The sequence below is a fragment of the Salmo salar genome, chromosome 05 (assembly GCF_965601325.2).
Source record: "Salmo salar chromosome 05, fSalSal1, whole genome shotgun sequence".
NCBI classification, from domain to species: domain Eukaryota; kingdom Metazoa; phylum Chordata; class Actinopteri; order Salmoniformes; family Salmonidae; genus Salmo; species Salmo salar.
The window spans coordinates 8,387,519-8,414,219 of NC_138295.1; the positions used below are offsets into that span (position 1 = coordinate 8,387,519).

The window sequence follows — 26,701 nt, forward strand, 5'->3', positions numbered from 1 at the left end:
GTAATACCTAATGCTTGTGTTTCTAGCTCCAACAGTAATACCTAATGCTTGTGTTTCTAGCTCCAACAGTACAGTAATACCTAATGCTTGTATTTCTAGCTCCAACAGTGCAGTAATACCTAATGCTTGTGTTTCTAGCTCCAACAGTACAGTAATACCTAATGCTTGTGTTTCTAGCTCCAACAGTAATACCTAATGCTTGTGTTTCTAGCTCCAACAGTACAGTAATACCTAATGCTTGTGTTTCTAGCTCCAACAGTACAGTAATATCTAATGCTTGTGTTTCTAGCTCCAACAGTAATACCTAATGCTTGTGTTTCTAGCTCCAACAGTACAGTAATACCTAATGCTTGTGTTTCTAGCTCCAACAGTAATACCTAATGCTTGTGTTTCTAGCTCCAACAGTACAGTAATACCTAATGCTTGTGTTTCTACAGTAGCTCCAACAGTACAGTAATACCTAATGCTTGTGTTTCTAGCTCCAACAGTACAGTAATACCTAATGCTTGTGTTTCTAGCTCCAACAGTACAGTAATACCTAATGCTTGTGTTTCTAGCTCCAACAGTACAGTAATACCTAATGCTTGTGTTTCTAGCTCCAACAGTAATACCTAATGCTTGTATTTCTAGCTCCAACAGTAATACCTAATGCTTGTATTTCTAGCTCCAACAGTACAGTAATACCTAATGCTTGTGTTTCTAGCTCCAACAGTACAGTAATACCTAATGCTTGTGTTTCTAGCTCCAACAGTACAGTAATACCTAATGCTTGTGTTTCTAGCTCCAACAGTACAGTAATACCTAATGCTTGTGTTTCTAGCTCCAACAGTACAGTAATACCTAATGCTTGTGTTTCTAGCTCCAACAGTACAGTAATACCTAATGCTTGTGTTTCTAGCTCCAACAGTGCAGTAATACCTAATGCTTGTGTTTCTAGCTCCAACAGTACAGTAATACCTAATGCTTGTGTTTCTAGCTCCAACAGTAATACCTAATGCTTGTGTTTCTAGCTCCAACAGTACAGTAATACCTAATGCTTGGGTTTCTAGCTCCAACAGTACAGTAATACCTAATGCTTGTGTTTCTAGCCCCAACAGTAATACCTAATGCTTGTGTTTCTAGCTCCAACAGTACAATAATACCTAATGCTTGTGTTTCTAGCTCCAACAGTACAGTAATACCTAATGCTTGTGTTTCTAGCCCCAACAGTAATACCTAATGCTTGTGTTTCTAGCCCCAACAGTAATACCTAATGCTTGTGTTTCTAGCCCCAACAGTAATACCTAATGCTTGTGTTTCTAGCTCCAACAGTACAATAATACCTAATGCTTGTGTTTCTAGCTCCAACAGTGCAGTAATACCTAATGCTTGTGTTTCTAGCTCCAACAGTGCAGTAATACCTAATGCTTGTGTTTCTAGCTCCAACAGTACAGTAATACCTAATGCTTGTGTTTCTAGCTCCAACAGTAATACCTAATGCTTGTGTTTCTAGCTCCAACAGTAATACCTAATGCTTGTGTTTCTAGCTCCAACAGTAATACCTAATGCTTGTGTTTCTAGCTCCAACAGTAATACCTAATGCTTGTGTTTCTAGCTCCAACAGTACAGTAATACCTAATGCTTGTGTTTCTAGCCCCAGCAGTGCAATAATACCTAATGCTTGTATTTCTAGCTCCAACAGTACAGTAATACCTAATGCTTGTGTTTCTAGCTCCAACAGTACAGTAATACCTAATGCTTGTGTTTCTAGCTCCAACAGTACAGTAATACCTAATGCTTGTGTTTCTAGCTCCAACAGTACAGTAATACCTAATGCTTGTATTTCTAGCTCCAACAGTACAGTAATACTTAATGCTTGTATTTCTAGCTCCAACAGTACAGTAATACCTAATGCTTGTGTTTCTAGCTCCAACAGTACAGTAATACCTAATGCTTGTGTTTCTAGCTCCAACAGTGCAGTAATACCTAATGCTTGTGTTTCTAGCTCCAACAGTACAGTGATACCTAATGCTTGTGTTTCTAGCTCCAACAGTAATACCTAATGCTTGGGTTTCTAGCTCCAACAGTACAGTAATACCTAATGCTTGTGTTTCTAGCTCCAACAGTACAGTAATACCTAATGCTTGTGTTTCTAGCTCCAACAGTAATACCTAATGCTTGTGTTTCTAGCCCCAGCAGTACAGTAATACCTAATGCTTGTGTTTCTAGCTCCAACAGTGCAGTAATACCTAATGCTTGTGTTTCTAGCTCCAACAGTGCAGTAATACCTAATGCTTGTGTTTCTAGCTCCAACAGTAATACCTAATGCTTGTGTTTCTAGCTCCAACAGTACAGTAATACCTAATGCTTGTGTTTCTAGCTCCAACAGTACAGTAATACCTAATGCTTGTGTTTCTAGCTCCAACAGTACAGTAATACCTAATGCTTGTGTTTCTAGCTCCAACAGTACAGTAATACCTAATGCTTGTGTTTCTAGCTCCAACAGTACAGTAATACCTAATGCTTGTGTTTCTAGCTCCAACAGTACAGTAATACCTAATGCTTGTGTTTCTAGCTCCAACAGTACAGTAATACCTAATGCTTGTGTTTCTAGCTCCAACAGTACAGTAATACCTAATGCTTGTGTTTCTAGCTCCAACAGTACAGTAATATCTAATGCTTGTGTTTCTAGCTCCAACAGTAATACCTAATGCTTGTGTTTCTAGCTCCAACAGTACAGTAATACCTAATGCTTGTGTTTCTAGCTCCAACAGTAATACCTAATGCTTGTGTTTCTAGCTCCAACAGTACAGTAATACATAATGCTTGTGTTTCTACAGTAGCTCCAACAGTACAGTAATACCTAATGCTTGTGTTTCTAGCTCCAACAGTACAGTAATACCTAATGCTTGTGTTTCTAGCTCCAACAGTACAGTAATACCTAATGCTTGTGTTTCTAGCTCCAACAGTACAGTAATACCTAATGCTTGTGTTTCTAGCTCCAACAGTAATACCTAATGCTTGTATTTCTAGCTCCAACAGTACAGTAATACCTAATGCTTGTGTTTCTAGCTCCAACAGTACAGTAATACCTAATGCTTGTGTTTCTAGCTCCAACAGTACAGTAATACCTAATGCTTGTGTTTCTAGCTCCAACAGTACAGTAATACCTAATGCTTGTGTTTCTAGCTCCAACAGTACAGTAATACCTAATGCTTGTGTTTCTAGCTCCAACAGTACAGTAATACCTAATGCTTGTGTTTCTAGCTCCAACAGTACAGTAATACCTAATGCTTGTGTTTGTAGCTCCAACAGTGCAGTAATACCTAATGCTTGTGTTTCTAGCTCCAACAGTACAGTAATACCTAATGCTTGTGTTTCTAGCTCCAACAGTAATACCTAATGCTTGTGTTTCTAGCTCCAACAGTACAGTAATACCTAATGCTTGGGTTTCTAGCTCCAACAGTACAGTAATAACTAATGCTTGTGTTTCTAGCCCCAACAGTAATACCTAATGCTTGTGTTTCTAGCTCCAACAGTACAATAATACCTAATGCTTGTGTTTCTAGCCCCAACAGTAATACCTAATGCTTGTGTTTCTAGCTCCAACAGTACAATAATACCTAATGCTTGTGTTTCTAGCTCCAACAGTGCAGTAATACCTAATGCTTGTGTTTCTAGCTCCAACAGTGCAGTAATAACTAATGCTTGTGTTTCTAGCTCCAACAGTGCAGTAATACCTAATGCTTGTGTTTCTAGCTCCAACAGTACAGTAATACCTAATGCTTGTGTTTCTAGCTCCAACAGTAATACCTAATGCTTGTGTTTCTAGCTCCAACAGTAATACCTAATGCTTGTGTTTCTAGCTCCAACAGTAATACCTAATGCTTGTGTTTCTAGCTCCAACAGTAATACCTAATGCTTGTGTTTCTAGCTCCAACAGTACAGTAATACCTAATGCTTGGGTTTCTAGCTCCAACAGTACAGTAATAACTAATGCTTGTGTTTCTAGCCCCAACAGTAATACCTAATGCTTGTGTTTCTAGCTCCAACAGTACAATAATACCTAATGCTTGTGTTTCTAGCCCCAACAGTAATACCTAATGCTTGTGTTTCTAGCTCCAACAGTACAATAATACCTAATGCTTGTGTTTCTAGCTCCAACAGTGCAGTAATACCTAATGCTTGTGTTTCTAGCTCCAACAGTGCAGTAATAACTAATGCTTGTGTTTCTAGCTCCAACAGTGCAGTAATACCTAATGCTTGTGTTTCTAGCTCCAACAGTACAGTAATACCTAATGCTTGTGTTTCTAGCTCCAACAGTAATACCTAATGCTTGTGTTTCTAGCTCCAACAGTAATACCTAATGCTTGTGTTTCTAGCTCCAACAGTAATACCTAATGCTTGTGTTTCTAGCTCCAACAGTAATACCTAATGCTTGTGTTTCTAGCTCCAACAGTAATACCTAATGCTTGTGTTTCTAGCTCCAACAGTACAGTAATACCTAATGCTTGTGTTTCTAGCTCCAACAGTACAGTAATACCTAATGCTTGTGTTCCTAGCTCCAACAGTACAGTAATACCTAATGCTTGTGTTTCTAGCTCCAACAGTAATACCTAATGCTTGTGTTTCTAGCTCCAACAGTAATACCTAATGCTTGTGTTTCTAGCTCCAACAGTAATACCTAATGCTTGTGTTTCTAGCTCCAACAGTACAGTAATACCTAATGCTTGTGTTTCTAGCTCCAACAGTACAGTAATATCTAATGCTTGTGTTTCTAGCTCCAACAGTAATACCTAATGCTTGTGTTTCTAGCTCCAACAGTACAGTAATACCTAATGCTTGTGTTTCTAGCTCCAACAGTAATACCTAATGCTTGTGTTTCTAGCTCCAACAGTACAGTAATACATAATGCTTGTGTTTCTACAGTAGCTCCAACAGTACAGTAATACCTAATGCTTGTGTTTCTAGCTCCAACAGTACAGTAATACCTAATGCTTGTGTTTCTAGCTCCAACAGTACAGTAATACCTAATGCTTGTGTTTGTAGCTCCAACAGTGCAGTAATACCTAATGCTTGTGTTTCTAGCTCCAACAGTACAGTAATACCTAATGCTTGTGTTTCTAGCTCCAACAGTAATACCTAATGCTTGTATTTCTAGCTCCAACAGTACAGTAATACCTAATGCTTGTGTTTCTAGCTCCAACAGTACAGTAATACCTAATGCTTGTGTTTCTAGCTCCAACAGTACAGTAATACCTAATGCTTGTGTTTCTAGCTCCAACAGTACAGTAATACCTAATGCTTGTGTTTCTAGCTCCAACAGTACAGTAATACCTAATGCTTGTATTTCTAGCTCCAACAGTACAGTAATACCTAATGCTTGTGTTTCTAGCTCCAACAGTACAGTAATACCTAATGCTTGTGTTTCTAGCTCCAACAGTACAGTAATACCTAATGCTTGTGTTTCTAGCTCCAACAGTAATACCTAATGCTTGTGTTTCTAGCTCCAACAGTACAGTAATACCTAATGCTTGGGTTTCTAGCTCCAACAGTACAGTAATAACTAATGCTTGTGTTTCTAGCCCCAACAGTAATACCTAATGCTTGTGTTTCTAGCTCCAACAGTACAATAATACCTAATGCTTGTGTTTCTAGCCCCAACAGTGGAGTAATACCTAATGCTTGTGTTTCTAGCTCCAACAGTGCAGTAATAACTAATGCTTGTGTTTCTAGCTCCAACAGTGCAGTAATACCTAATGCTTGTGTTTCTAGCTCCAACAGTACAGTAATACCTAATGCTTGTGTTTCTAGCTCCAACAGTAATACCTAATGCTTGTGTTTCTAGCTCCAACAGTAATACCTAATGCTTGTGTTTCTAGCTCCAACAGTAATACCTAATGCTTGTGTTTCTAGCTCCAACAGTAATACCTAATGCTTGTGTTTCTAGCTCCAACAGTACAGTAATACCTAATGCTTGTGTTTCTAGCCCCAGCAGTGCAATAATACCTAATGCTTGTATTTCTAGCTCCAACAGTACAGTAATACCTAATGCTTGTGTTTCTAGCCCCAGCAGTGCAATAATACCTAATGCTTGTGTTTCTAGCTCCAACAGTACAGTAATACCTAATGCTTGTGTTTCTAGCTCCAACAGTACAGTAATACCTAATGCTTGTGTTTCTAGCTCCAACAGTACAGTAATACCTAATGCTTGTGTTTCTAGCTCCAACAGTACAGTAATACCTAATGCTTGTATTTCTAGCTCCAACAGTACAGTAATACCTAATGCTTGTGTTTCTAGCTCCAACAGTACAGTGATACCTAATGCTTGTGTTTCTAGCTCCAACAGTAATACCTAATGCTTGTGTTTCTAGCTCCAACAGTACAGTAATACCTAATGCTTGGGTTTCTAGCTCCAACAGTACAGTAATACCTAATGCTTGTGTTTCTAGCTCCAACAGTAATACCTAATGCTTGTGTTTCTAGCTCCAACAGTAATACCTAATGCTTGTGTTTCTAGCTCCAACAGTAATACCTAATGCTTGTGTTTCTAGCTCCAACAGTAATACCTAATGCTTGTGTTTCTAGCTCCAACAGTACAGTAATACCTAATGCTTGTGTTTCTAGCCCCAGCAGTGCAATAATACCTAATGCTTGTGTTTCTAGCCCCAGCAGTACAGTAATACCTAATGCTTGTGTTTCTAGCTCCAACAGTGCAGTAATAACTAATGCTTGTGTTTCTAGCTCCAACAGTGCAGTAATACCTAATGCTTGTGTTTCTAGCTCCAACAGTACAGTAATACCTAATGCTTGTGTTTCTAGCTCCAACAGTAATACCTAATGCTTGTGTTTCTAGCTCCAACAGTACAGTAATACCTAATGCTTGTGTTTCTAGCTCCAACAGTACAGTAATACCTAATGCTTGTGTTTCTAGCCCCAGCAGTGCAATAATACCTAATGCTTGTGTTTCTAGCTCCAACAGTAATACCTAATGCTTGTGTTTCTAGCCCCAGCAGTACAGTAATACCTAATGCTTGTGTTTCTAGCCCCAACAGTGCAATAATATCTAGCAAATAAATAACACAACCCAGAATACAAATCAATAAAAAAAATCCATGTTTCAGTTGAATTTCATGCATGTTTGTCACCATTCCTTCCCCACACTTTCTCTAAACCTCTCATCTAATTTCAATCTTCACAACCTCATCAACTAATCTATTAATCTCAATATGTTGCCCTGTTCACCTTCGCCGACGTGGCACCGCGCGCGCGTTTATTCTCACCTTTGCCAATGTGGCGGCGTGTGTTCTCTATGGTCGAGTTACGGTTGACGTTGGAGAGCAACCCCAGGCAGAAGCGGTTCTTGTTGTTGGAGGGGTCGGTGAAGCCGTCCACCAGGACGCTGGTAGAAGAGGCATGGTAGGCCTCACCCACTCTGTTGTTCAACTCATAGTACACAATACTGCACCAGTGGCTTGGTTCCTCATACTCCACTGGCTGCACATCTACAGGGACAAGGTGGAGAGGTTGTTCAACACAATACTGCACCAGTGGCTCGGTTTCTCATACATCACATCTACAGGGATCCTTCTTTGTTGTAAAGGAAAATGGATGCGTAATCTTGAAAAGGTACAATTTAAAATTTGATAAATTCATGAATGATGTGGTGCATTTGTAGTGCCCATAGTTCCCTTTCAGTCAGTCAACTTCGGTACAACATACTGTGGGGAGTCGCACTCTTTCGACAATCACGCCAGAAGGTCAATGAAATCTGTGCCTCACTGGGAGCCAAGCCTTACACAGGTGATAAACGTGAGGCTTGGATTCATTCTTTCAATTATTCAGCTCTTCACCTCGGTGTGAACGCTACTTAAAACAAACTGGAAAACGAGACCATCCTACGTTGCACCAACTAAACTGTCCCTAGGTGGTATATTCTCATTCTATAAAGGAATAAGTTCCAAGACGTTATGTCTCTATTCATGTTCCTACGGCCTCTCCTGGTAGAAGCTGCTATTGGTCTGGTGTCAAGTTCACCAGTGTCACCATAGGAGTTCTTTTTCCATTTATGATGATTATGGCGAAGACGGTATGTAGAAAGTTGAGCTCCACTCCATTTTGTGATATAACATGTCATATTCCTTCATAATTGTCTCGTCTAACTTTAAAAAAGTGCCTTATGAATGTATACGGATCAAACTATTGTGTATCTTGATGTTAACTACTTGGCGCTAAACATATATTCTGAACGCTAACTCTGCTAGCTAACGTCACCAGGAACGGCAAGACAAAGTTGTATTTTCATGTACAGAAGCTGGAGGAACGTACATTCATAAACCGGCTGAATCTAACACCTACGTTCTGGGTTTTATTGCAGCAGGTAGCCTAGTGGTTAGAGCGTTGGACTAGTAACCGGAAGGTTGCATGATCGAATCCCCGAGCTGACAAGTTAAAAAAAATCTGTCTTTCTGCCTCTGAACAAGGCAGTTAACCCACTGTTCCTAGGCCGTCATTGAAAATAAGAATTTGTTCTTAACTGGTCTTGCCTAGTTAAATAAAGATAAAATACAAAAAGGCAGCAGTAATCTAAAAGATCAGACCGAAAACATTAGAGAAAAAGTGATAGGGGTGTAATTATGAAGCGAGTGGACGGAGAAATACTGCGTCACTCTCCAATCAGAGCAGCAGGATCAACGTACAGCCCACCCTTCTCTTTACAGACAGGTAAACTAGCCAGTTGAGTTAATTAGACCACGTAAAACCTTATGCCTGACTGACATGAGAAATAGTCGTTTTTGTAATTATCAGTGATCCTAATCGTATCCAGAAAATTGTCCATATCCATTAGAAGACTCGTTTTGTCCAACTACTCAGCACACACCCTAATGTAGTAGTCTCCTTTCAGGTTTAGAAGAGGTGGCTGCTAAATGCTAATTCCCGTTCGTATAAGGTGATTAGCATAGCTAGCATACAGAAATCAGTGGTGTTTTTTTGTTAGTTTGTTTTTTACTTTAATGCAGTTCATTGGTGATGATGACATGAACATGTATTGGTCTTGACATCCATACAAGCATTATACTCCAATTTTTACTTCAACAGTGTGACATACATGTAAACAATACCCTAAATGTAGGTTAGTTTTGCTGGGGGGCAGATGAGGAGACACTGGATATTTCCCCCCCCACACGTTTCCATGGCAATTCCATTGTTTTGGTCCAGTTCGATTGAACTCTTTACTGCAACTATAAGGGGTCTGACTTCATCCAGGCTATACAGTCTCACGTTTGAAAACTTGTCCATGTTTAACCCTTAAACGTATAAGCCGTTGGGGGCTGTCCCTTTCCAACTGGGTTACAAAACTGCATATTTTAGAGTGGCCTTTTATTCTCCCCCAGCACAAGTTGCACCTATGTAATGACGCAGCTGTTTAATCAGCTTCTTGATATGCCACATCTGTCAGGTGGATGGATTAGCTTAGCAAAGGTGAAATGCACAGGGATGTAAATAAATTTAAGAGAAATCAGCTTTTAGTGTGTATGTAACATTACTGGCATCTTATTTTAGCTCATGAAACCAACCTTTTACATGCTGGGTTTATATTGTTGATCAGTATAGATCCTCCAACCGAAGTAACGAGAGTGTGACTCCCCGTAGTATGTTGTACCTCGTTTCCCTCCTTCAGGGAACAGTAGGATTTCAGTGTGTATTGACTGCTATATGTGATCAGGTCAACGTAGACAATTAGGATAAATCAGTTCCAATGAATGAAGGATGATGTCTGAAAGCAGGAATTCCTGATTGACTAAGGTGGAGGGGGAATCATAAAGTGTAAAGTTGAAGGTCAGACTCCTCACCCCCACTAGGCATGTTCCTGGGCCCGCTGCTGCTGGTCTCCATGGACCCCTCCTGTCCCATCTGCTCGTCAGGGGGCATGTAAGCCGGGGGTGGGGTATCAGCTGGAGGAAAAACACCACAATGGACGGATAGTTAGGAGACCAGATGCTGCTGAAGACAAATGGCTGGTCACACACACACACAGACAGAGAGGATGGACACATATACACACACGGACAGACAACTCCCAAATGGAGTTAAAACCCATCCACCACCACAGGATATTTCTCTACCCGGAAACAGGTGTAGGGTTTCACACACATCCGCCACATGGAACACTAATGTACGGACAGTCTCATAAGCGTTGTATTACACAACCACTGATGAGGACAGAAATTGAGAAACGTTTCGAGTGTGGGTGGGGAATGCTGGTAAATGTTTTCTAATGAGAAAACTGGTCTGTAGGAAGACCAGACAGACCAAGCACCAGTGACTCGGTCAATAAAATAAAATGTGGTCAGATGCTAAACTACAGGTCTGCTTTTCTAGCACAGACTGGAATATGTTCTGGGATTCTTCCGATGGAATTGAGTACTACACCACATCAGTCACTGGCTTTATCAATAAGTGCATTGATGATGTCGTCCCCACCGTGACCGTACGTACATACCCCAACCAGAAACCATGGATTACAGGCATTATCCGCACTGAGCACAAGGCTAGAGTTGCCGTTTTCAAGGAGCGAGACTCTAACCCAGAAACTTAAGAAATCCCGCTAAATCTCTGACGAATCATCAAACAGGCAAAGCGCCAATACAGGACTAAGATCGAATCGTACTACACAGGTGCCGACACTCGTCGGATGTGGCAGGGCTTGCAAACCATTACAGACTGCAAAGGGAAGCACAGTCGAGAGCTGGCACAGTCGAGAGCTGCCCAGTGACACGAGCCTACCAGACAAGCTAAACTACTTCTAAGCTTGCTCCAAGGCAAATAACATTGAAACATGCATGAGAGCACCAGCTGTTCCGGACGACTGTGTGATCATGCTATCCGCAGCCAATGTAAGTAAGACCTTTAAACAGGTCAACATTCAGAAGGCCGCAGGGCCAAACGGATTACCAGGACGTGTACTTCGAGTATGCGCTGACCAACTGGCAGACCAACTGGCAGTGTCTTCACTGACATTTTCAACCTCTCCCTGGCCAAGTCTGTAATACCTACATGTTTAAAGCAGACCGCCATAGCGTTCTTGGACACAGGGACTAAGGTAACCTGCCTAAATGACTACCGACCCGTAGCACTCCAGTCTGTAGCCATGAAGTGCTTTGAAAGGCTGGTCATGGCTCACATCAACACCATTATCTCAGAAACCCTAGACCCACCCTAATTTGCATACCGCCCTAACAGATGATGCCCTCTCGACTACACTCCACACTGCCTTTTCCCATCTGGACAAAAGGAACACCTATGTGAGAATGCTATTCATTGACTACAGCTCAGAGTTCAACACCATAGTGCCCTCAAAGCTCATCAATAAGCTAAGGACCAAACATCTCCCTCTGGACATCCGCCAAGCTGATCCTCAACACAGAGGCCCCTCGGGGGTGCGTGCTCAGTCCCCTTCTGTACTCCCTGTTCACTTATGACTGCATGGCCAGGAATGAATTCCAACACCATCATTAAGTTTGCCGATGACACAACAGTGGTAGACCTGATCAACGACAAGACAGCCTATAGGGAGGAGGTCAGAGACCTGGCCGTGTGGTGCCAGGACAACAACCTCTCCCTCAACGTGATCAAGACAAAAGAGATGATTGTGGACTACAGGAAAAGGAGGATCAAGCACGCCCCCATTCTCATCGACGGGGCTGTAGTGGAGCATGTTGAGAGCTTCAAGTTCCTTGGTGTCCACATCAACAAACTAACATGGTCCAAGCACACCAAGACAGTTGTGAAGAGGGCACGACAAAACCTATTCCCCCTCAGGAGATTGAAAAGATTTGGCATGGGTCCCCAGATCCTCAAAAGGTTCTACAGCTGCACCAGAGAGCATCCTGACTGGTTGCATCACTGCCTGGTATGGTAACTGCTCGGCATCCGACCGTAAGGTGCTACAGAGGGTAGTGTGAATTGCTCAGTACCTCACTGGGGCCAAGCTTCCTGCCATCCAGGACCTCTATACCAGGCGGTGTCAGAGGAAGGCCGAAAAAAAATGCCAACGACTACAGCCAACCTAATCATAGACTGTTCTCTCTGCTACCACACGGCAAGCTGTACCGGAGCGTCAAGTCTAGGTCCAAGAGGCTTCTAAACAGCTTCTACCCCCAAGCCATAAGACTCCTGAATATCTAATCAAATGTCTACCCAGACTATTTGCATTGCCCCCCACCCACTCTTTTATCTATGCATAGTCAGTTTAACTCCACCTACAAGTACATATTACCTTGACTAACTGGTGCCCCCGCACATTGACTCTGTACCGGTACCCCCTGTATAGAGCCTCGTTACTGTTATTTTACTGCTGCTCTTTAACCTGTTGGGGATAGGGGGCAGTATTGACATGGCTGGATATAGAACGTACCCGATTTAATCTGGTTACTACTCCTGCCCAGTAACTAGAATATGCATATAATTATTGGCTTTGGATAGAAAACACCCTAAAGTTTCTAAAACTGTTTGAATGGTGTCTGTGAGTATAACAGAACTCCTATGGCAGGCCAAAACCTGAGAAGATTTCAAGCAGGAAGTGGCCTGTCTGAGAAGTAGTGTTTCATCTTGGCTCTTTTTATTGAAGACTCAGGATCTGTGCAATAACGTGACACTTCCTACGTCTTCCATAGGGTCTCAGAGCCCGGGAAAACGTTGAACGATATCGAGGCAGGCTCTGGCTGAAACACTTTATCGCTTTTGGCAAGTGGCCACTCAGAGTACTATGGGCTTAGGCGCATGCCCGCTTCGACCAAATGCTTTGTTTTCCTTTGTTTATCTAAACGCAGATTCCCGGTCGGAATATTATCGCTTTTTTATGAGAAAAATGGCATAAAAATTGATTTTAAACAGCGGTTGACATGCTTCGAAGTACGGTAATGGAATATTTAGAATTCTTTTGTCACGAATTGCGCCATGCCCGTCACCCTTATTTAGCCTTCAGGATAGTGTCTAGAACGCACGAACAAAACGCCGCTGTTTGGATATAACGATGGATTATTTTGGACCAAACCAACATTTGTTATTGAAGTAGAAGTCCTGGGAGTGCATTCTGACAAAGACAACAAAGGTAAGAACATTTTTCTTATAGTAAATCTGACTTTGATGAGTGCTAAACTTGCTGGGTGTCTAAATAGCCCGGCATCACAGGGCTAGCTATCTACTGAGAATATTGCAAAATGTGCTTTCACCGAAAAGCCATTTTAAAATCGGACATATCGAGTGCATAGAGGAGTTCTGTATCTATAATTCTTAAAATAATTGTTATGCTTTTTGTGAACGTTTATCGTGAGTAATTTAGTAAATTCACCGGCAGTGTTCGGTGGGAATGCTAGTCACATGCTAGTCACATGCTAATGTAAAAAGCTGGTTTTTGATATAAATATGAACTTGATTGAACAAAACATGCATGTATTGTATAACATAATGTCCTAGGGTTGTCATCTGATGAAGATCAAAGGTTAGTGCTACATTTAGCTGTGGTTTGGGTTTATGTGACATTATATGCTAGCTTGAAAAATGGGTGTCTGATTATTTCTGGCTCGGTACTCTGCTGACATAATCTAATGTTTTGCTTTCGTTGTAAAGCCTTTTTGAAATCGGACAGTGTGGTTAGATTAACGAGAGTCTTATCTTTAAAATGGTGTAAAATAGTCATATTTTTGAAAAATTTAAGTAATAGCATATCTAAGGATTTGAATAACGCGCCACAGGATTCAACTGGCTGTTGAATGCACAACAACGCAAGCGTCCCACCTAGCCCATAGAGGTTAATTATTTGTTCTTTTTATTTCTTATTCGTATATTTTAGTAAAATAACGAGAGACTATATAAAGGGGGTACCGGTACAGAGTCAATGTGCGGGGGCACCGGTTAGTCGAGATAATATGTACATGTAGGTAGCGTTAAAGCGACTATGCATAGATTATAAACAGAGAGTAGCAGCAGTGTAAAAGAGGGGTCTGGGTAGCACATAGAAGTAGTGATTCAACCCTGGGGGTAATTTACCACAATAAAAAAAAAAAAGACAAAAAGCTATTTTCCCTGCTGCCATTATGCCTGACGACAGCGGCCCATGCATCTTTTCATCAGCAAATCTCACTGGCTGGGGATAGATAGCTCTTATTCTGATGTGTGTCTATGTTGGGCCCAACGATGGGCACACTGACTGACACTCAACCTGATGCCAGGCTTTGTTACACTCTTAAGTTGGCATTTTGATCGTTCCCATGGATGTCAGAGGACCCTGGTTTGTATCATGGACTTATCACAAACTGTTAGAAATCAAACCAAATTGTCCTCCACTGATTCCTAATCACATTTTTACGTTCTCACAGAGGTCAAAGCCAGTGTGAGACCAGGTGAAGTGTACATCACAGAGGTCAAAGGAAGTGAGACCAGGTGAAGTGTACAAGTGTGAATATATGACATAAGCTAACAGCATATTATATTGTAATAGCAGCCATGATAACTGACTATCAATAAACATATAGGTGCATGATATATGATAGGAGTGTATACTGACATCTACCTGGAAGCTGGAAGGGGCTGGAGGGCCCGGAGCTGGCAGGAGAGTTGGGGTAGGTGCCCACCCCTCCACTGGAGGCTGGGGAGGGAGGGTAGGGGGAGTTGGGGGAGATTGGGAAAGAGGAGCCGCTGCCCCCGCTGTGCTGCTGGAAGGACTCTGGGAAGGTAGCGTTCAGGGGCATGTGGGGCTCGTTGTGAGTCATGTTCCTGAACTGCACCAGGAGGCTGTGTTGAGGGTTGAACTCACTGTGGCGAGGCACCAACACCGGAGGCAGCACTGGTGGAGAAGAGATTTTTTTTTTAAATAAAATATACATTGGGATTGAAAAGACTTTAAAAATAAAACCTTGGGACACTGTACTGCATTTCATCTGAAACCAGTGAAAACATAGGTACTACACATTAACGAAGGAATGTTCTCATCAGCATGACCTGTCGTCATTTGGGACTGTTGTGCATTTCAATTGAAAGGACTTGCATCTAGCCTTCACATTTGAATGAAAGTGCTTTCAATACCAGTTCTCTTCTTGTTTCCCGTTACATTCAACAACAAAAGAAACCATACTAATATGACGCAGATCCTATTGATCAGGTCATTTTGAAAGTCCTTGTCCTGTGCTCTGTTCCTCCCCCTCCCTGACAGCTGTGCATTAACCAATTCAAGGGTAGATATCACGTCACTCACGAGAAGACAAGAGAACACATTTATCTCTAAGGAAGCAGCCAGAAATGTCCCATATTGTTTTGATGAAATCACCTTGAGGCATATTTATTGGAAACTAATCTATATAGTATGAATAGTCCGTACTCTCCTTCACTTAAACGGTAACTTAAAGACAGATTAGCCTTACTGTGTCCTATACATTTCTGGTTGAAAGACATGGACAACAGCCACAAATAAATCACATGTATAGGCTAAGGTCTTGCAATGCATTAGATTGAGTCAATACTGTAATAGGAATGAACACATGACGTACCGGGGCTCTCTACTCTCTTGTAGTGGTAGGGGTTAATGCAGACCTCCTTCTGCTTGGAGCCGAAGGGGTAGTCACACACCTCCAGAGGTTTGAGCTCATGGTGAGACTGTAGGTCGGGCCACCTCCACACTCTGCAGTAGATTACGTGGGGGAGACCCTTCCTGTGGGACACCTGGAGACGACCGTCCAGAGACCGAGGAATGGTCACACACTTACCTGGCAGGGCAGGAGATAGAGAGACGGGTTTTAGGGAAGGTGAGAAAATATCTGGACCAAGTATTATGATGATCTCTCTCTTAGTCATCTAGAATACTCTATGATCCAGAGAGAGAGACACACACACACACACACACACACACACCTGGCCTGAAATTGACCAAGTATGACGCCGCACACACACACAGTACACTACAGACAGACAGGGTCACTCACTGGGTTGTCCTGGGCTGCTGAGGGCTTTCTCCAGGTCCTCCATGGCTCCCTTCTTCTTCTTCAGTTTCTTGACCAGGGCGTCAACAGCCTTCTCAGCCCATTTCTCCTCCTCGTCGCCCTGCTTCCACCCCAGCAGACGCTTCACAGCTGGACTGGTGAAGGAGAACAGGCTGGACATAGAGGTCATGGTGCTGCTGTCCGGGGTGAGAAGGAGTGGAGGGAGGGAGAGAGAGAAATGTACCAGGAAGTTAGGGGATTTGACGAGTCCTCTTCTTGGATCGTGTACAACAGGGAGAGAGGGTGTGTTTGGGGAAGGGGAGTGTAGAGAGGAGGCTTAGCCTTGTACACCAAGGACAGGAAATAGAGGCAGGACGCAGGCAGGACACAGCTGCTGCTGCTCAGGAAAGGAAAGCCTGCCGTGAGGTGGGATGTACCCTGGAGCTGGGTCACAACCAACCCCACTGAGGGGAGCGCAGTTCGGGGGAACAAGTTCAGCTGAGATCAGGCCTCTGGGACACAACAGCCCAGAGGATTTAAAAACGAAGCTAGTCAATAGGCAGGTCTAAATAGGAAAAGGACCTATTATCTCCCTCCTCTTCTCCCTCTCTCGTTCTGTCTCTCTGGTTAGGTCCGTACCATATGGTGAGGTGGTCAGAGCCTGGGTAAAGGTCTAGTGTGGAACCTGGAGGGGAAAAAGAAGAGAAGCTGTGTTAGAAATATATTGCACAACAGAATCCTCAGGTCAGGTGACGTCTAAGGCCGGGACGATACCAGTATCACCAGTAGTCCTTAGTATCGTGGCAAGGAAACAAAACACTTAGCGGATTTGATTTGTTTTGGAAAAACAGCCCTAATGTTTGGAAACAAAAGTCGTCATGCGGTTTTGTCATTTACCACCCTATAGCAGACAATATTTCACATACAGCAGCTTTTTAAAAGGACCAGAGTTGGTCGACCGAGATTCTTTAGTCGAGCAGTGGCAAATATTTAAGCAGTAAGGCACGAGGGGGTGTGGTATATGGCCAATTTACCACGGTTAAGGGCTGTTCTTAGACACAACACAATGTGGAGTGCCTGGACACAGCCCTTAGCCGTGGTGTATTGGCCATATACCACAAACCCTTGAGGTGCCTTATTGCTATTATAAACTGGTTACCAACGTAATTAGAGCAGTAAAAATAAATGTTTTGTCAAAACCCGTGGTATACAGTCCGATACATCACGGCTGTCAGCATTCAGGGCTCGAACCACCCAGTTTATAAATAAAAAAATAATTTATGGCAGACGAGATGCCTGTCTGAGCAGACTAGTCCACTGTGGAGGCCTTAGGATGGCACAGCAGTAGTACATTTACCGTTAATTACTACCATTTCTAATCTACAATGTTTGGTTACGGTAATTTCTGTTAATGCATTCAATATATTATTACAGTCGTACATTGTTGGAGTGGACACGTTGTTCGCAGAGCGCACAACCTAGGCTACACTTGTGAGGAAAGTTTGGGTTTATTTCATTCCATTTATGACTTGTTAATTTAGTAAATCGTCTTTTGTTTGGAGCGCTCCTGTCAATCTTGAGCAAGGACGTGCACCTGATTAGGACTACTTCTATGGCTATCGGCTACCTGGCCTGCGTGCCAATGTAGGCCTATAAAATGTGGCCATTTGGGGATCTGATAGTATTTCTGGATTGGCTTAGCTTAGCGCACCACCACTAATGAGTTGTGGAGCTTCTCAAAAGTAGTGTTTTCTTTACCTCAAACAGCAAGTAAACTAAGTCTGTCTCTACATCCATTGAGACAACGGTTCCTCAACGTAGCCCATTTGACATATCTTTCCAGCTCTCTCCCCGTCGATGACCACTCAGCATTGAAAGGGGGGGGGGGGGGGGGAGTGTCACGCTCTGATCCGGTGTAAACGTCATAAAACAGGCCTACCTGATTACTTCTTATCCCTTGAACAAACATCCTACAGCTGTGTCTGTCTGGAGCACACTGATGTTAATAGTTGATACAATGTTTCAAGTTCCTTGAAGACAGGCCATGCGTGGCAAGGTGATTTATAGGATATTTATTTTATTTAAAAAATATATAAATATATATATTTTTTTAAATAATAAAAGAATCTGGCTATTTTCTACCTGTGAGCTGCAATGTTTTTATTTGTTGGCTTTATGTAGGCTACTTTTACCTATTGCCAATGCCAACAGAAGTTACATTTAAATAGAATTTTGATTAACCACATGCCATTGATTTTTGAGCTATGAAGACTATTATAAATTAAACTGGTCCACAAAAACGTGCATATGAAAATCGTAACTGACACACAGACCAGGGAAAATGGTACGTTAACTTGGCACTCCAAATAGAAAAGGTAGCCGACCCCTGGTGTAGCCTATTAACGGCAACTGCAGGAGCATAAAGGCAGAGTCTGCAAAGGCCAGCAGCAGCAGAAGGGTCGGGAACAGGTTTATTTGCTATATTGATCTCTTGCTCCCTCTTTAGTAAATTGCATCTTCATTTTTAAAATCGCGGCGCTTAAAGCATCAGACTTGCTCAGTAGCCTACATATAGTTGATTTTATTCAAACATAGGGTGTGTCTATATATGGAAAAAACGTTTTAAAAATTGGTCGAATCGATTGGTTGAAAGAACAGACTCCTCTCGGTGGACCAAGATTATTATTTTTTTGTCTCGGACAGCCATACTGGGTGGACAGAGACAGAAAGAAGACAGAAAATACAGGCATTGCCGCACAGCTGTTGAAAACAGCCGTAGCAGAGAGGATGTGAGGCCACTGAAAGCTACTTTCTCATCATATCCCTCCCTTTCGGCACACAGCTTTCCAACAGCACCAGGCAGTTTAGAGCTTCATTGTTACAATAGGAAACAAAGCAATAGTGGAGCCCTATAGGCATTGAAATATACCCTACACTTCAGTCACCACAGGAAAAAATGGTGAGCTTTGCATGTGTGATGAAGTGAGATGGCAGGGAATACATGGCCAACAAAATGTAGCAGATACTAGCTAGACTATTCACTGACTCTCTAAAGATCCATGTAGGTGTGTTGTTTCATCCATGAATATATGGATAACTGGGTTATAGGTAGGTAAGCAAGCTCTCTGGACACAGCCTGTCTAGATAATCTGCTGGTTTCTGTTGCTGTGAGGCTGTAATGCAAAGTGAGCGATGACAGCAATACAATAACATTAACGACAGGAAACGAGGTGCACAGAGTCCAGTGACTGATAACATCACTTCACACCTAAGTCTTTTCCTGCCTGGCTGTCCTGTAGCAGGGGTCAGGAAGCAACAACAAACAGTGTCGGGATGAAGAGTCTGAACGTCACCATGGGTACCAAGTTTTGAGTGCCTCACTTGAATAACTTTTGAGAGTCACTTGAATAACCATTAGGCAGAACAACAGAATCTTGTTGAGATGAAGCTGAGAAGTTCAGCGAAAATGTATAGCAACATTCAACAAACTGAGAAAATAATACAGAACAACGTTGAGACAATTCTGACATGGCATGCTCTGGCTACACGGTGAAAGTGAAGGGCGAAACAAAGGATGGTTCAGGTAACTAAGCATGAGATGTCTCCCCATCCAAGGTAATACTCTAGAGAATATTGCCTAATTGCCAAATGGCTGATCATTTATCTAACACCAGACACCCACACAATCCCGGAGGTCTGACGACATCATTACTGCAGGATGACAAATCAAAAATGCCTGAATACTGGATAAAACTGGGTGGCAACACCTCAGCTACGGGGGGGGGGGTTGAATACATTATCTAGTGACTTTCATCTTGTGTATCTTTTTAAAAACACATTATTCAAAGCTTGTTAAAGGTACTTGACCCATAAATCACAACCATTATACCACTGAAGCTTGAAATCAAACACAACATGTCCCGATTTCCTAGAATACACCTTTTGTCGACGTAGCTAGTTACATTGAACACTGTGACAAAGTAGCTAACTTCCAAGGTAGACAATAACTGTACTTGCTAGCTAGCTTAGCATGACATGTTAACTAGTAAGTATTCAATTTGATGAAATACACATAGCTAAATAGCCATGTGTATTTCGTGTCAGAGATCTATATCGATAATTACGTACGTAGCTAACGTTAAGTGACTTATGGCTAAGAGTGGAAAATATGACATTTTCATCCATTTCGCTAATTTTTGCTAGCTCGTTGGCTAAACTTAGCCACAAGTAGCTACCGTTAGCTAGCTCAACACGCTACAAGTTAATTAAGTTAGCCAGTTGGTTATCGAGTTGAACCGAATTGATGGTACAATCAAAAAGTTGTTCGTGTGGTTTTACATGGCTGACGTTAACGAGAACACGTCCTATTTTGACCACAAATATCGTCTTTATCCACCCCCTTATTCTAGCTAACAAGCTACGTTCTCCTTCTCCACCATTCCAGAGATAACTTTTTTCAATCACTTCTCTAGCTAGCCAGCTACACCCCACCCCCTCTTGGAAAAGTACCCAAGCCTAGCTTTACTGATTAAAACTTGGTAATTGTGTAGTCTACTCATGGAAACATGCTTATCTAGTGGATAAGCTATCATTTCATCGCATACCTTTCAATAACCGAGGCAGGCTGGTCGCTTCCTTAGTACTTTTCTCTATTCAAAGCCGTTTTTTCTTTCCTGACTTTTTTTCCCCCTCAAAGCCTTTCCCTAACTCTCCCGACTCCTCTGTCCAAGTAGACTGGGAGGAGGAGCGCATATCCCTCCGCTAAATGAGTTTACTCTCTAATGTTCTTCATCATCTGTTTCTTCTTCTATTCTACACTTTGTCCCGAGTCTTCTTCAAATGAGGGCTATTCCATGTTAACAGAGTGATGCTGATACATTTTAAAGTGAAAAAAATCTGAGTATGTCAAACAAAAGCCAACGATTGCAACCATACAACTCTATTTAAATTATTACTTTTAAACAATTTCCACAGAACATTCTACAAAAATACATTTACTTGAAGAACAGTGCAGTTTGGTAACAGAATGACGGTTTGCGCTGTTTGTGCTGTCATTCTGTTACCAAACGTTGGATCTGCACTGCTCTTCAAGTAAATCATTATTATTATTTATTACATTTGTAAAACACTTTTCATTATACAGAATAATCTCAAAGTGCATAAAATAAAAATAATAAAACCAAATAGAAAAAAATACAATAAAAATGTGTTTTTGTAAAATGTTCTGTGAAAATAATTAAAAGCAGTCCTTGTGCATAGAGTTGTATGATTTGTTTAACTTCGCAATGATTTGTCTGTATTGGACATATATTTTAAAATGAAAAAATCTGAGTCTCAGCATCACTCTGTTCCTCTGGAATTGCCCATGAGCAGCTCATGTAAAGAAATATATTGTAAAGAAAAATGATCATAATCGTACATCAGCAGATGCTGTGATCTGTGGTCCACTGAAGCAGACAATACAGGACTGTCTCGCTAGCACAGACTGGAATATGTTCTGGGATTCATTCAATAACATTGAGGAGTTTACCACATCAGTCACCGGCTTCTTCAATAAGCGCATCGATGACATCATCCCCACAGTGACTGTACGTACATACCTCAACCAGAAGCCAATGAATTACAGGCAACATCCGCACTGAGCTAAACGCTAGAGCTGCCGCTTTCAAGGAACAGGACACTAATCCAGATGTTCATAAGAAGTCCCACTATGGCCTCCGACGAGCCATCAAACAGGCAAAGCATCAATCCAAGACTAAGATTGAATACGCCGACTCTGAAAATCACGTGTGTTCCCTCTCCAGCCTCTAGGTCACCCGACTGCTCGTTATGGCGCACACCTGTCACCATCGTTAGGTACACCTGCGCGTCAGACTCACCTTGACTCCATCAACTCCTTGATTACCTGCTCTATATATGTCAGTCCCTTTGGTTCCTTCCCCACGTGTCATTGTTTCTGTTTCAGTTTCCTGTCTGTGCGTTGTTCTTGTTTCGGTTATTATATGATGCACTCCCTGAACATGCTTCCCGACTCTCAGCGCACTCGTTACAGAATGACGCCTCACCAAAGGGAAGCATCAGGTTTAAAAAAATATAATAATAATTGTGTTGGAGGTGATGTCGAGTCTGGGTGTCCGAACCGGAGCAACCTAGGAGGCCTCAGCCGGTATGTCGGGTTCCCCTGCCTCAGCTGGCTCGACAGGCTGCCCTGCCTCAGCTGGCTCGACAGGTTCCCCTGCCTCAGCTGGCTCGACAGGCTGCCGTGCCTCAGCTGGCTCGACAGGTTCCCCTGCCTCAGCTGGCTCGACAGGCTGCCCTGCCTCAGCTGGCTCGACAGGCTGCCCTGCCTCAGCTGGCTCGACAGGCTGCCCTGCCTCAGCTGGCTCGACCGAGGCAACTGGGGAGGTCTCAGCCGGTTCGTCAGGTTTCTGTGCATCAGCGGAGGCGATCGTCCCTTTGGTTGGCGTCCTGTGGCTGGAGCCGAACATGCTGGGGAGGGGGTACCGTCACGTGTGCTCTCTTTCCGGCACTCTAGGTCGCCATGCTCGCGCATCTCAGCTGGACTGACAGGTTTCCCGCGCCTCAGCAGAGGTGACCGGTCCACTCTTGATCCCCGGGATTGTAATTTTGACTCACCTGGACTCCATCACCTCCTTGATTACCTGCCCTATATATGTCACTCCCTTTGGTTCCTTCCCCAGGTGTCATTGTTTCTGTTTCCTGTCTGTGCGTTGTTCGTGTTTATTATATTATGCACTACCTGAACTTTCTTCCCGACTCCCAGCGCACTCGTTACACTGATGTTCTATGGATGTGGCAGTACCTTTCCCTGAGAGATTGATATCTCCTCCTGCTCATGGCTTCAGTCAATTGGACAATAGCCATGTGTCTCACCCAAATTGGTCTACACGGACAAGTTCTGGCCTGGTTTAGATCTTATCTGTCAGAAAGATATCAGTTTGTCTCTGTGGATGGTTTGTCCTCTGAAACAACTGTACATTTCAGTGTTCCTCAAGGCTACGTTTTAGGACCACTATTGTTTTCACTATATATTTTACCTGTTGGCGATGTCATTCGGAAACATAATGTTAACTTTCACTGCTATGCGGACGACACACAGCTGTACATTTCGATGGAACATGGTGAAGTCCTAAAATTGCCCTCCCTGGAAGCCTGTGTTTCAGACAAGGATGTGGATGGCGGCAAATTTTCTACTTTTAAACTCAGACAAAACAGAGCTGCTTGTTCTAGGTCCCAAGAAACAGATCTTCTGTTGAATCTGACAATTAATCTTGATGGTTCTACAGTCATCTCAAATAAAACTGTGAAGAACCTCGGTGTTACTCTGGACCCTGATCTCTCTTTTGACGAACATATCAAGACTGTTTCAAGGACAGAATTTTTATTTTTTTCCATCTACGTAACATTGCAATAATCAAACTTGCTATCCTCTCTGGATTAAAACCAAATTATGATAAGTGTACTTACTATATTACGTATTGGATCACCAAAAAATGCAGATTTTACATTACCGTGTAGTTTACCAATTAAATGGTCTGACAGAGATGTGGATATACTTGGTATACAAATCCTAAAAGAAAGAAATGATCTCGCTCCAATACATTTTTATAGAAAGTTAGCAAAAATAGATAAGCTCTTGCTACCATGGAAAGGAAAATACCTGTCTATTTGTGGAAAAATCACCCTGATTAACTCCTTAATCATATCACAGTTTACCTATTTGCTTATGGTTTTGCCTACACCTAATGACCTGCTTTTTAAATTATATGAACAAAAAATATTCAATTTCATTTGGAATGGCAAGCCAGACAAAATTAAAAGGGCCTATTTATATAACGAATATGAATTCGGAGGCCAGAAATTATTAAAGCATTAGACCTCCCACTAAAGGCATCAGTCATACAAAAGTTATACTTAAATCCAAACTGGTTCTCTAGTAAATTGGTAGGAAGGTCTCATCCTATGTTCCAGAATGGCCTTTTTCCCTTCTTTCAGATTACACCTGCTCACTTTCGGTTGTTTGAAAAGGAAATAATCTCCAAAATATCGGTATTTTTTTTAAACAAGCCTTAGAAAGTTGGTTGCAATTTCAGTTTAATCCACTTGAAAAGACAGAACAAATAATACAAGAAATATTGTGGTTAAACTCAAATATACTAATTGATCAACAACAACAAAAAGAATTTGAAGAAATGTTTAAATAAGGTATAATTTTTGTGAATGATATTATAAATAGGACTGGTGGAGTGATGTCACACATGCAGCTAACACAGACATATGGAAATGTCTGCTCTAGCCAAAATTACAACCAACTAATTGCAGCATTACCCCAAAAATGGAAGAGGCAAGTAGAAGGGTAAAAAAGTATGTCGGCCTTGTATTAAAGAACATAAATGGTTAAAGAAAAGTGTGATAAATAAAAACATATACCAATTTCATTTAAGGACCAAAAAACTGACAGCTGTGCCATATAAATTGCAAAATAGTTGGGAAGAGATTTTTGATGTGCCCATTCCATGACACATGGTTTATGAATTGATACGCAAAACAACGCCAGATTCAAAACTTAGAATTTTTCAATTTAAATTACTATACAAAATTCTTGCAACCAATAGAATGTTATATATATGGGGGATACAATCTTCCCAGATCTGCAGATTTTGCTGTGAGGAGGCAGAGTCATTAGATCATTTATTTTGGTACTGTCCATATGTAGCTCGTTTTTGGTCACAGGTCCAGGAATGGCCAAAGAATTGCAACATTTGCCCAGAACTAATGCTGCAGATAGCAATACTGGGTGATTTGAAAAGCCATAGTCAATCAATAAATAATATAATAATTATTTTAGCAAAAATGTTTTTTAAATGTACAATCTGTAGAAGCTATGAGAATAGAAAGGCTCAGTACTTTTGTCAAGCATCACAGCACAGTTGAAAAATATATGGCCAATAGAAATCCAAAATGGATGGTGTTGAGAGATAGATGGGAGGGGTTGAATGGAGCTGAAGGGTGGGACTAATAACAAAATAACCAATATAAAACATACGGGGTCTGTAAAATGTATATAGGTTCAGAAGGTTTGTGAAATAGCACAGTTACAAATAGAAATCACACTGGATGGACATCAGAAATAGAGGAAGGACTAAAAACAAACAGAAAATAACTATTGTAAAATAGATTGTGCCTGTAAAACGTGTATAAGATGAATATACTGAAGGAGTGTTATTGTTTATTAGTTTACTCCAATTGGGGGAAGGGTGGTAGGGTTTGTGGAATAACAAAGGTATATTCTAAAAAAAAGTATGTATATCTATATAGGTATGTGTATGTGTGTATATGTGTATATATTTTAACGAAAAAAAAAATATGGGGGATTGGAAATGATGCAGACAATTATATTGATGGAAGCAACAATCTTTCCACAATATTAAGCTGATCCACCCCTTAAATAAAAAAAAAAAATATATATATATATATATATATATATAATATATATAAAACATTTTTATCAAACTTTCTGTCTAAAAATGATGCAGAAAAATTCATTCATGCTTTTGTCACTTCTAGGTTAGACTACTGCAATGCTCTACTTTCTGGCTACCCGGATTAAGCACTAAATAAACTTCAGTTAGTGCTAAACACGGCTGCTAGAATCTTGACTAGAACCCAAAAATTTGATCATATTACTCCAGTGCTAGCCTCTCTACACTGGCTTCCTGTTAAGGAAAGGGATGATTTCAAGGTTTTACTGCTAACCTACAAAGCATTACCTGGGCTTGCTCCTACCTATCTTTCCGATTTGGTCCTGCCGTACATACCTACACGTACGCTATGGTCACAAGACACAGGCCTCCTAACTGTCCCTAGAATTTCTAAGCAAACAGCTGGAGGCAGGGCTTTCTCCTATAGAGCTCAATTTTTATGGAATGGTCTGCCTATCCATGTGAGAGACGCAGATTCGATCTCAACGTTTAAGTCTTTATTGAAGACCCATCTCTTCAGTAGGTCCTATGATTGAGTGTAGTCTGGCCCAGGAGTGTGAAGGTGAACGGAAAGGCACTGCAGCAACGAACCGCACTTGCTGTCTCTGCCTGGCCGGTTCCCCTCTCTCCACTGGGATTCTCTGCCTCTAACCCTATTACAGGGGCTGAGTCACTGGCTTATTGGTGTTCTTCCATGCCGTCCCTAGGAGGGGTGCGTCACTAGAGTGGGTTGAGTCACTGACGTGATCTTCCTGTCCAGGTTGGCGCCCCCCCTTGGGTTGTGCCGCTGCGGAGATCTTTGTGGGCTATACTCGGCCTTGTCTCAGGATGGTAAGTTGGTGGTTGAAGAAATCCCTCTAGTGGTGTGGGGGCTGTGCTTTGGCAAAGTGGGTGGGGTTATATACTGCCTGGTTGGCCCTGTCCGGGCGTATCGTCGGACAGGGCCACAGTATCTCCCGACCCCTCCTGTCTCAGCCTCCAGTATTTATGCTGCAGTAGTTTGTGTCGGGGGGCTAGGGTCAGTCTATATCTGGAGTATTTCTCCTGTCTTATCCGGTGTCCTGTGTGAATTTAAGTATGCTCTCTCTAATTTTCTAATTTTCTTTCTTTCTTTCTTTCTTTCTTTCTTTCTTTCTCCCTCTCTCTCGGAGGACCTGAGCCCTAGAACCATGCCTCAGGACTACCTGGCCTGATGACTCCTTGCTGTCCCCAGTCCACCTGGTGGTGCTGCTGCTCCAGTTT

At 42.0% G+C, this 26,701-nt stretch overlaps 1 protein-coding gene across 3 annotated transcripts in view; it reads right to left on the minus strand.

Annotated features, from left to right (window-relative positions):
- LOC106604147 (SMAD family member 5) overlaps window positions 1-20,780 on the minus strand; it is a 41,665-nt gene extending 20,885 nt beyond the window's left edge. Inside the window, exons 1-7 of one of the 3 annotated variants that reach the window (XM_045717851.2) lie at window positions 20,561-20,780; window positions 16,539-16,641; window positions 15,960-16,150; window positions 15,528-15,743; window positions 14,549-14,827; window positions 9,834-9,935; window positions 7,263-7,484 (exon numbers count right to left, since the gene is read on the minus strand). In XM_045717851.2, coding sequence (XP_045573807.1) covers window positions 7,263-7,484; window positions 9,834-9,935; window positions 14,549-14,827; window positions 15,528-15,743; window positions 15,960-16,146 — 1,006 coding nt within the window. In that variant the 5' untranslated portion in view covers window positions 16,147-16,150; window positions 16,539-16,641; window positions 20,561-20,780. Of the gene's footprint in view, window positions 1-7,262; window positions 7,485-9,833; window positions 9,936-14,548; window positions 14,828-15,527; window positions 15,744-15,959; window positions 16,642-20,560 lie in introns of all 3 variants that reach the window. The other 2 variants (XM_045717849.2, XM_045717852.2) reach the window with 2 other exon arrangements.
- Window positions 20,781-26,701: the final 5,921 nt, after the last annotated feature.